Source organism: Elaeis guineensis, chromosome 11, assembly GCF_000442705.2.
Source record: "Elaeis guineensis isolate ETL-2024a chromosome 11, EG11, whole genome shotgun sequence".
Classification (NCBI taxonomy): Eukaryota; Viridiplantae; Streptophyta; class Magnoliopsida; order Arecales; family Arecaceae; genus Elaeis; species Elaeis guineensis.
Window position 1 is genome coordinate 84,867,212 of NC_026003.2, and position 11,288 is coordinate 84,878,499.

General features: G+C 35.3%; 1 protein-coding gene across 1 annotated transcript; it reads right to left on the reverse strand.

The window, feature by feature from the left end:
* Positions 1-3,282: 3,282 nt before the first annotated feature.
* On the reverse strand, positions 3,283-9,662 carry LOC105034432 (uncharacterized). The gene is made up of 2 exons (XM_010909595.4): positions 9,309-9,662; positions 3,283-3,739 (listed from the first exon to the last, which is right to left on the reverse strand). Exons 1-2 carry the CDS (start codon positions 9,463-9,465, stop codon positions 3,522-3,524), a joined length of 375 nt encoding a protein of 124 aa, XP_010907897.2. The 5' UTR covers positions 9,466-9,662; the 3' UTR covers positions 3,283-3,521.
* Positions 9,663-11,288: the final 1,626 nt, after the last annotated feature.

Genomic DNA, 11,288 nt, shown 5'->3' on the forward strand with positions numbered 1-11,288 from the left:
CTAGCTCTGTCAGCGATCAGTGCTGATTGGCTAGGTCCGAAAGAAATGAATTTCTGATACGTATCAACGATTAGTCTCGTTGGCTAGATCTGAATCATAATCAACAAAAAAAATTTCTCATAATTTCACCATAACCAAATAATTATACTTATTTTTACAATAATATCAAATCAAGTTTTCTACATCTCATTTTCAAAAATAAGAGGATAATTTTTATTCAAAATTCATGCAAGGCTAAACATGTATAATCTTGTTTCCAAGGATCATGCAACATTAAAACAAAGAAATCATCTTATTTCAAATTTTGTAATCATGCTAAGGGTGACATCATGCTTGATCTATAATTTTGAATTACTTTTCATACATAAAATACATACTTTCAAACTTTACAATTTTTAAATATTTTAATGTATAAATTTATTTTTTAAATACAAAAATATATACTAAAAATTCAGAGATAAAAGAAAACTTATAGTCGATCGGATTTAAAATTATCAATCTTCGATTCACAGTCTGATTCTTAGATCTGGTGCTGTTCCGATGATAAAGGCTCTAGCATAAGCAATTTACAACCTAATTAGCCTTTGCTTAGTGCAAAGAGAAAGAAAATTTCAGTCTGACCCTAATCTAGGTCGGGGTTTGATTTACAAGTCAGATTCATATGGTTTAGATCGACCTAAACTTAGTTGGATTGTGATTTGATTCACAAGATGGATTCAAGAGATTGAATCTTCCTTTATTTCTCTCTCTTCTCTTTCCTCTCTCTGGCTGAAACAGAGCCTCCCATAACTCTTGAAAATCAAGGAAGGGAGGGCACGGTGGCCCAATTGCGGTGCAACCAAGACAGTTGAAGGGGAAGAGGGAGTGGTGGCATGGCCAGCGGCAACTAGGGACAATGGTTCGACCATGCATAAGAAAGCCGAGAACAAAGAAAAAAGGGCATTGCCCCTTGCTGCTATGGTGGTGGCACCTGAGGCCAAAAAGAAAAGTAAGGAGGAGGGCTTGCCAGTGGTGGTGGCGCAGTGGATCACGACCGTCGGTAGAGAATTCCAACATTAAGATAGGCATCAAATAGGGAGGAAAATAGGAAAATCAATGGCTTTGAGGAGAGATGGGCTTCAGAGGGTGGCGAGGCTGGGCTACGATGGCTACTCGAGGTGAGGAAGGGAGAGGAGGAGAGGGGCTTCAATGGTGGATCAATTGAGAAAGGTGGGGTTTAAATAGAGAGATTTTTGGGAGGGATAGGGCTCAGTTTAACAATGGATAAGTTTAATTGTTCGCCGATGCAACCACCCCTAACATCCTCTAGCTAAGAGATCAAAAAAATTAGTTTTTTTGTCAAAAGTGATCCACATAATTATGGATTTGCTAAAGTAAAGTCATCTGGATATGAGTTTGACTAAGCAATTGAATTAGCTACATGAACATAAGCATAAAAACTTTTTGTAGATTTCTGTATATAATACCAATTTAAGTATTGCTATATACAAATAAAGCATCCAAGGCTATTATGTAATATAAGCTAGGTTAGAATCAAGTCGATCGGATTTAGATTCAGATCTGATTAGGTTAAAATTCTATAATATAAATTCTATATCAACGATTCAAGCTATTGAATGTGATCTACTACCTCAAAACTACTTGCACATAAAAAATTATATGATTTGAAAACTCCTAACCTATGTATCAAGTAGTCAAAAATTAGATAGTCTAATTAAAATTGAATTAGATACAATTTTTGATCGCTTAATGCATAGGCTAAGATTCTTCACATCATATAATTTTTTTGCACAAACAGTTTTGAAATAGTAAATCACATCCAATAATTTAAATTATTAATATAAAATTTTTATTATCCAATTTTGAACGATTGAATTTGGATCCAAATTTGATCAATTTTATCTAAGCCTATCTTATGTAATATTACTGTAATACATAGAAATGTGTGGCAGCTGCATTACACAGTCTGAGTTCCAGCATACAGACAACTGGATGAGTGAGAAAACCATATACTGGTGTAGCATTAGATAATTCCTGCAAAGAATTAATGAGATCACCAAGCTCTTAAATGCATGTATAGGGACAGGTCACGAGGAATCCTCCAAATCTAGCGTGTCCCCGTCTCCACTTGTGTTGTTTTCCGCTGTTCTGTTTACAGCATTCTGTTAGAAAATTTCTAATAGCTCACTCTACCTTTATGAGAAATATTTTGTACACTGCCTGTAGTGTAAAAAATCTAACGTAAAACATATCATCTCATCCGATTAAATCATCTCATCCGATTAAATCACGTAGTCATCATTTTTTAATATATATTTAATATCTATTTAATATTTATAATTTTATTTTTTTTAAAAATTTTTGAATGATAAAAATATTTTTTTTGAAAAAATTATGATATCCTGTACTAATATTATGACATCCTGCGTTGAAATTATAATTTTCTGAACAGGATGTCATAATTTTTTTACAAAATATCATAAAAAGAGAAGGACAATTTTATCATTAAAAAAATTATAAAAATTATAACTTTTTATACAGAATATCATAATTTTTTTACAAAATATCATAAAGAGAAAAAAATATTTTCGTCATTAAAAAATTTACGATAAATTTTTCAATGACAAAAATAATATATTTTTTTTATGACATTCTGTGAAAAAATTATGACATCCTGTATAGAAAATAATAATTTCAACATAAGATGCTATAATATCGATTTAAGATACTATAATTTTTTTGAAAAAAAAAAATATTTTCGTCATTCAAAATTTCAAATGAAAAAATAAAATTGCGGATGTTAAATATGCATTGAAAAATGATGACTACATAACCCAATAAAATAAAATAATATACTTTATATCGGATTTTCTACACTGCAAATGATGCATAAAGAATTTCTCCTATCTTTATATGGCAAGCTGAATTCTACTGAGATGGACCTGGCCATCCAAAACAAGTTATCATACATTGTACAAAGAGCATGATCATATACAAGCCTACAAAACGCTAAGCATAGTATGATCACTTGATCAGAACAAAATTAAGATATTATAATAATATTTATTAAAAAATTCAGATAACTGGTTTTGTAGCACCTGTGAACTCCATGTTAAAAATACAAATGACTTTGAGTGAGCACTGATCACAACTTCCGTGAGGGTAAAGATCAGGCTTCCTAGCATTATATGCAGAATACTCTCAGCAACCATATGACATGATTTAAATCCATCCATGTTGCCAATCTCACCCACAATGTTTCAACAAATTGTGCACAAAAGGTTACTCAAACCCATGAAAAGTAATTATCATATTTCACAAAAAGACCACGGATCTTTCATTTTCCAAGGGAACAATGGAGACATTTTGGTCCAGATTGAGTCACGTTCTCTTCACCAAATTCCATCAAACCAATGATTCTTGATACCAGGATACAGAGTACAGATGGTACACCCAAAACACACTCATTTTCGATTTGTTAGAATATACATCACAATTGTAAAACAGAACGTTATTGATCACTACTTCCGTTTTCTTCTGAAAACGGAATGTATGTTTACATTATACTGATCTAGTTTATCAATCCTTGCAATGCATTCATTCAATCTCTTCAAAATGATGGGCATTGCAGCAACATTGCTAGCCGTCTTGGCTTTGAAAATATGGAACTTCTCAAGCATCGCCCGATCAGCTTCTGCAAGACATGTCCCCTCATTCAACTCAGATTCCGCTCTTACATCTGCACATCACACGATAAATTGAAAGCTGTATGATAATTCATCTGACTGAAATCCATTCTGATTTCTCCAGATAAGCCAACAAAGAATTCATACAATTTCTCAAGAAAACGGTCAATTTGCTCTTAAAGATGGGGCTAGAAAAGGCTCAGCTTACTAGATTAATTTTGCTTTGTTCTATGTCATGCAGAAATCATCTGTTCTTATTAATTAAATATCTTCATCATCATAATTTGTGGGAAGCACTATGTGAATTAAATTAGCGGTAAATTTCTAAACTAAATTTTAGCCAAATAACTTTTCATAATCAAACTGCATTTTCTCAAAGTGTCATATTAACATCTAAATTTAATGAGTAAAAGCTGATTTCTTCAAACTGATTACTTCATAGCAACTTCTTCCAACTGCTTCCTTAAGGTGAGAATTTATATAGCATTAAAGACCTAAGAATAAGCATGCCATGGCAATTTAGAGGAAAATTTTAAAAGATAGTTATACGAAATAACATTGGATGGGTTGAAATGTTGAAAAAAAAGAGTCCCCCAGTAAAGAAATGCATGAAAGAATTGAGAATATTGTGATGATTGGGGGGGGTGGGACTATAATGTCAGAAATGTGCACACAAAACAATGTCTGAGCATTGCACCGAATGAGGATAGAATGACAGAATGAATTGAGACGATACTGGGTATGTGCAACAACAATAAAAGGAGGTCACAGTAAGGAGCAGCGCCTGTAGGGTACACAAATATATAGTAAGCTGGCAAGGATGATAGATGGCTCTAATATAGAGAATTGCAACAACAAATTCATAAGCCAACTGGGGAAGGTTGGATGATTATGCTTACACAGCCACGTTGAGTATCTTCCATATCTTAAAAACAGCATACACAATTAACAAAACAATGTAAAAAGAGAGGGAAAGCTGAGTAGACATTCTTTCTTTTAGCAAAGATAAAAGCTAATTTGGTGAACAAAGGAGCAGAGAGTATTTAAGAGGAAATGAGTTGACACCAGGTGGGAATTCTTTTCGATAGACCGAAATAGAAGTGATTGAAAAATGAAGAAATCCATTAAACCGCATTTCACACAAGATGAGTCAGGTTTTGTCAATTACAATATCAGCTTGCTTTAGAACCAGCATAGCAAAAATCTCTACCTGGGATCGTGCCAGAATTTTGTGCCACCACATGTTTTTTCCAAATTCCATAACCCAAGTATATTTTAGTTATTTAAAAATTTCTAAAATAGATTATATAGGCACTTCCGAGGCAGTCTCACATCCCAATATCTTTTTTGCAGCACCGATTGCTTACTCCCACACCCAAATTCAATCTTCAAATCAGTCTGATTTAAGCTACTTGGCTTAGGACCTAAGGTTTTCACTGGCAATATGAATCTAAAAGTAGAGTTTGGCCAAACCCAACCAAGTTCTACCTGAGACTCAAATATGCTAAAATTAAAAGCAAAAACTTTGAGTTAAGACTGACATGGACCAACTAAAACCATCTGAAACAACACTAGATTGTTGAATTGCTTTTGACAGGATTTGGTTGAAATCTCCCAATGTCAGCAAACAATTCTATTTTTGCAAAAAAATTTGAACCCGAAGTCCACTGAAATGGGTGCTAAAACCAATATTGCCTATATTGATGTCAAACCTCTCGTGAGTTCAAATTTTTATTTGAAACTAAAACAAGTTAAAATTGAAACCAAAATGTTTCAGCTGAAACAAAAATGCAAAGAAAGCAACCCAGAGTCAGATGGATCAATTTCGACTGAATTAGCTGCAAATATTATGACATGAATGAGAAACATATGCTTTCACAAATCAGTTTAGACCCTAGGTTAATCAAATAGGGGTCAAAACCTATATTCTTAACCTTGCTCTCAATCTTCCCTAAGAAATTCGATCTAATGCTACCAAATGATCTTCACACAAATTCCTCGAGCATAACTCAATTCGTAAGATACTAGACACCAAAGATTGATTAGTAAGCCAATTTTCCTTTCTTAAAGCATGATCATCCACCAAAAATGGTAGTCAGTTTGAGATTTGTCCTTGTACGTATGTCTCTTAAATAATCTTGCAAAACAGGAATAAATCATCATATCTTCAAGGGAATTTTCTCACTAGCATCTTTTAGCAGCTAATAGGTAACCAAAAATCTTTTGTTCCAAATAGATTTACCATCATACTAGAAACAAGACCACACATCCTTCGTCCAAACAATATCTCAAGTGTCAATCATGTAAAACATTTCAACCTTTCCAATTGAAAGTATTAATTCCACCATAATATTTACATGGATATAAAGTCGGATATCAGGCTAATTGGTTCATTTTTGGCAGTCCCAGATGATAAGCATTTGTGAATCAACTTTCATAACTAGACAAGGCCATACCTTCTGTTGCTGGCATATCACAACTTGTTTGATGGAGATATAAGCAAGGATATATCATCACTACCAGATGCCCCGTATCAATGACCTTCACCGATAGCAACTTTCCATTAGATTCTAAATTACTAGTATATAGAATAGGAAATTTTTATGGCTATTTTTAGATAATCACAACATCATCGATGTCAATGCTGGAGCTACTTTTGGTGCCATGTAATGTTGTAATGCCACAAAAAAGTTGAAGAAGATTGCAATCAATTGCTTTAGTTGTTAAACAACAGAACTATGAAGAATATTTGAATTGTGTAGTTTGCTTATCAGCTTGTATGTGATAAGAACTACAATACCTTATCGATATCCATTCTTCACATGCAATCATATATGTTATTATTGTTTAGGTAATGCTCAAGATATGATTTCCACTGTCATTCCAAAGTCTATAAACAAGGGGCATATAAAAGTAGGCTTCCATGTCCAAACTTAAATGATGAATGTGGCATAATTTGCTTATGACACCAAGGTATCCCACAATGCAGTCACTGACTAGACCTCTCATTGTAAAATAATCTTCAAAAGAATATATCTAACAAGTGTCCTCCAGTCATATTTACTCTGCAAGTCACTCTCCATAAAATCGCATAAACTCCTTACATTTGATAGAGATTCTTTAAAATTTTCGATGTTATGGAGGAACGAATGCACCCACTCATCAAGTCTAATACTAAGGCTAAGTGATGAGATATGAATAAAGTAAGAAGTATGTAGGAACATGAAAAAAATGGAATTGCCTAAAATCTACCAAGAAGAACACTCAGAGTCCAACAAGCAAAGTCATTAATTCATTCATTATCTAATAACTAAAAGTGTGTCCTCTTTGCTACCTACATCAGTCATGGAACTTGAACCATATTGCCCTAAATTTTATCCCATGTAAACCCCTGATTCTTTTTTTATTTTCTGAGAACTGGAAAAGCTGAAATCCTGGCTGAAATCCTGGTACCAGCAAGACTCAAATGCAGGTCTTTCATACCAATCCTCAAAAGGCTTTACCAACTACAATAGGTGGCACCCTCAAAATTTAGGCCACTGATTAGAATGGCATTTTTCATGCAGAAGCAAATGTATAGCTATTTCCACCCTTAGTTGACTTCAATATTCATACCTTGAGCTACTTTTCATAGTACATAAAGGACCAATGAGCATAGACATCAAGCCTTGTTCCAGCCACTTGTTGTTGCCTTTACAAATCTACATCAAGCTTTTCTAAATCCTTTCCCAGAACTTCCATCCGTATTACAGTGTGTCTTGTCATTCAAGAATCTGTGATGTAAATACAAAAATCTTTCCTAAACAAGGCTTCCTGGACTTTTGTTAAACATGCCGATAACACCTTTTTCAAGTTTCCATCATTTTTTTTTTATGTCCTCGTTTGGAGTTAATCCTGTATTTCCTCTAGTGTATTCAATTCCCTATATGTTTTTCCAAGTTCTATCATAAATCCATCTCAACAATCACTTTTCCATAACTCTTATCTTGTTTGGTTCAGATATTCATTACCCCAAACTTCGAACCATTCAAAATTTTAGGCTTACAATTTTATCAAAATTTCAATTAAGTGGAAAAGGCATGTGTCCATAGCATGATACCCATGAAGCAAGGCTCCACTTATCCACCTGGCCCTAATACATTAGCTCTTTCTCTCAACAATAAATCCAAGATACCAAACCAATCGCTCTACATGTTACTTCTCTATCAGTTGTGAAACATAAAAAGGACTGCTAGTGCATAAAGCTCCCACCAATGCGGTCCCGACAAATAAAAAGTATCTAGGGAGGGTCAGATATACAAAGCCTTATTCCTGTGTGCAAAGATGATATTTCCATGTTTCAAACCAATAACATTCAGGTCACAATGAAGCAACCTTAGCAATTACGCCAAGGCTTGCCCTCATCAATCTTGACAAATCTCCAAACAGAATTACATATTTGCATGTTATTGTACTTGTCTTATTCATTTTCAAATGCTAAACTTTGAAACTTTTTGATATGTTCAATTGGCATTTTATACTTGTTGTCAAGTGCAACCACTCAAGACTATTAAAATAAGCAGAAATTTGTGTCTAACAAGTTGCCAGCACCCTATTTCAAACAAGCATCTATGCAGTTATGCCTTTGCAAAGGCAATAAACATGGGATCACCATGATAACCATATCTATCCTGCACTGTGAACGAGTATGGGGAATTATTGTTATGTCCATGCACGCCATATCCTCCACACCCTCCTTTAAGAAAGTTTAGGTGGCTTTTGCAACATTATCCGATTAGAACCCCCTGAAGCCTCTACAGAATTCGCTGCCTCCAATCAATTTGGTCACCTATTGACATCCACATTCCATGGAAAACTATGAGGTAATTTCATCTTGAATGATGAGTCACTCTTTAGACAAACTTATAAGTGTTGTTTCTGAGGTTTCATAAACTTTGGTCTACCTTTTGTCAGCCATGCAACCTAGTAACATCAGACTATCTGTACTCATAAGTGACCGACTCTTTTTTCCTTCCTTTGTCACATTTTGATTGTCTTCACCACATGATGAATTCAATCACGTCATTATGTCTGCTGCAAAGTCAGGTTGTTTGTTTCTGAATCCTGCTGATGAACTTTGTTGCACTTAAAGCTTTCAGCTCAACAAACACAAAATATCTAGATGTGTAAACGAGCACTTCATTTTTAGTGTTGTGTAGCAGGCCGGCCGTGCATTCATCCAATGTTACCTCTCTTCTTCGATTGATTTATGCCTTTATTGATGCAACAGGAAACACCAGCATCCACTCATAATTTCTACCCCTCCGTTCTCCTTTTTCATCGAATCCAAGTTATATAATTAATTATTAAAAACAAAATTTACAGCAAATCAAGTTACGCGGACCTAGGAGAGACCACATTGTACTCTTTCAGTGTTGCTGGCAGCAAACAAAACCAAAATCATGGTGAAACACAGCAGCTCTCCAATAAAATCCAAATGGCCCATTTCCTACGTTTTATGAAAATTTAAAAAAAAAAAAAAAAAAACAACAACAACAACACCAGCAGCAGCAACAAACGAGGAACTGGGACTTTTAAAAGAAATTGAATTACTGATTCAAGAAAATAACAGTAGAAACATACCAGCTCCGGAATCAGCGCCCACCAGGGCTTGGGATGGAGATGAGCTAGCTCCAAGCTGCGGCGGAAGGAGTGGTCTCTGAGCCACGAGGCGAGAGGAGAAGGCCTCCACGAGCCCCTCCGGGATGGTCCTCCGGAAATTGAGTATTCTGCGGGCCATCTCACCCACCTCCCGCTCCAGCTCTTGGATCTCCCCCCTCCTCCTCCTCCTCCTCCCCCTCCTCCTCGTCCTCCGTCGCCCCCTCTTCAACCGACCTCCGCTTCCCTAGGGTTAGGGTTTCCCGCGGCTTCTCGCTTGCCATCACCCCTTGTCCAACGGCAAAAATTAGGGCTTTCGAAATCCACCCAAACCCCCTTTCCTCGCACCCGCCCGCCCTACTTTTTCCCTTGAATTGTCTTGACTTTTTACCTCCAGATTTTAGCGCAATATGGACCATCGGATGGGACGTACGGACGTTGGACGCCCGTAGTGGGCCCCACTTTCGTTGTGGTATCTCTGAGGAACTTTTTAATGTCCAGGAGGCGGAGAACGGCTCATGGAAAGCGTGTCAGGGTCCTCAGGGAGGATTCACCGTTACGTTGACCCGCAGGACATCGGTAACCTTTCCGCCCTGCTCCAAATTTTGAGCCGGAGTTTGTGCTCGAGAGAGAACCTGTGAGCGTGATGCCCTGCTGAATGAAAAGAGTTTTGCTTCATTTATGTAACCTATGTGGTGACTATGCCCCAAACCTATCTCAGTTGGTTGAATTAAATAAAAAAATATTATTATATTTATTAAAGATAACAATTGTTGCATATAAGAGTTCGATCCGTCATATAAGATATTGTCCATCCTGATCCACACAGTCAATCATAGACATCGATCCCTATCTGATGCATCATTATCCGTCACATAAAGTATTGGCCTGATCTATAAATCTTACAATTTTGTTCTTTTAAAAGATATCTCACGAGTTCTTTTTGACTCACAACCGATGTGAAATATTTATGTCCTTTATATTATTAGAACTACAACAACAACAATATTTTATCGTGAGACAATTGAAAAAAACAAGTTTATAAGATTGATTTAAAATGTCTAAAATAAATCAACCTTTTTTTGCATTCAAAAATGAAGAAAAAAAAAAAGAAGCAAAGAGAAAATGGAAACAAATAAGAGTAACAACTATTCAATTAAAGTAGTCGGAAAAAAAAATTAAAGGCTAATCATTATTTTGTTACGTATTTTGTGTGGCCTGGTCTTTATCAGCTGGACTATGCAAATAAAAAAGCTTTGGAACCAACATGTTAGGCGTCAAGTAGAGCAACAAGAAGACTGGCAACTTGGTTTCAAGATTTTGCATCGAAACCATACATTCACACAAATTGAGAGTTGCAATTTGCCTATACATTTTTATGCTTCATTGGATTAAAACTCATTGCTAATCACTGCTTTGGTTCTCAATAATCAAGTCAAGTGCGAGATGGGAGATATTGGATCATTATCCAAGGAAAAACAGGTTTTGAAGTACTGAACCATTAAAACTAGCACCAAAATTGCATGACAGTAGCTAACAGTGATTTTTTTTATTCAAAGAATACTTGCCGCATTGGCTTCAACGGTAGTATCCTATCTTGGTAGAGATAGCAAAGCAGCACACTCCTCTCAAACATTTGAACCACGCAATATAAAATAAGAATTACAATAATAGCACACCTGACCTAAAAGTGACATCTTCAAATGAAATGTCCTCAATTTTTTTGTATTCTACACAAATTTAAATGATATAAATTCTTCTAAAAATCAATAAAAAATTTTCTTGTCACTTGCCATTAGAAATGGAACGTTTTATGGAAATTAGTACCTTTACTTATGCCTTACATTAATGCATGCCTTTTGTCCTATATATTGTTTGGCAAAAACTGTAACATTTTAACGATGCGATCCATGAATGGGAGTGTATCACTACTATGCTTATTCTAAAAATGAAACAATTAAAAAC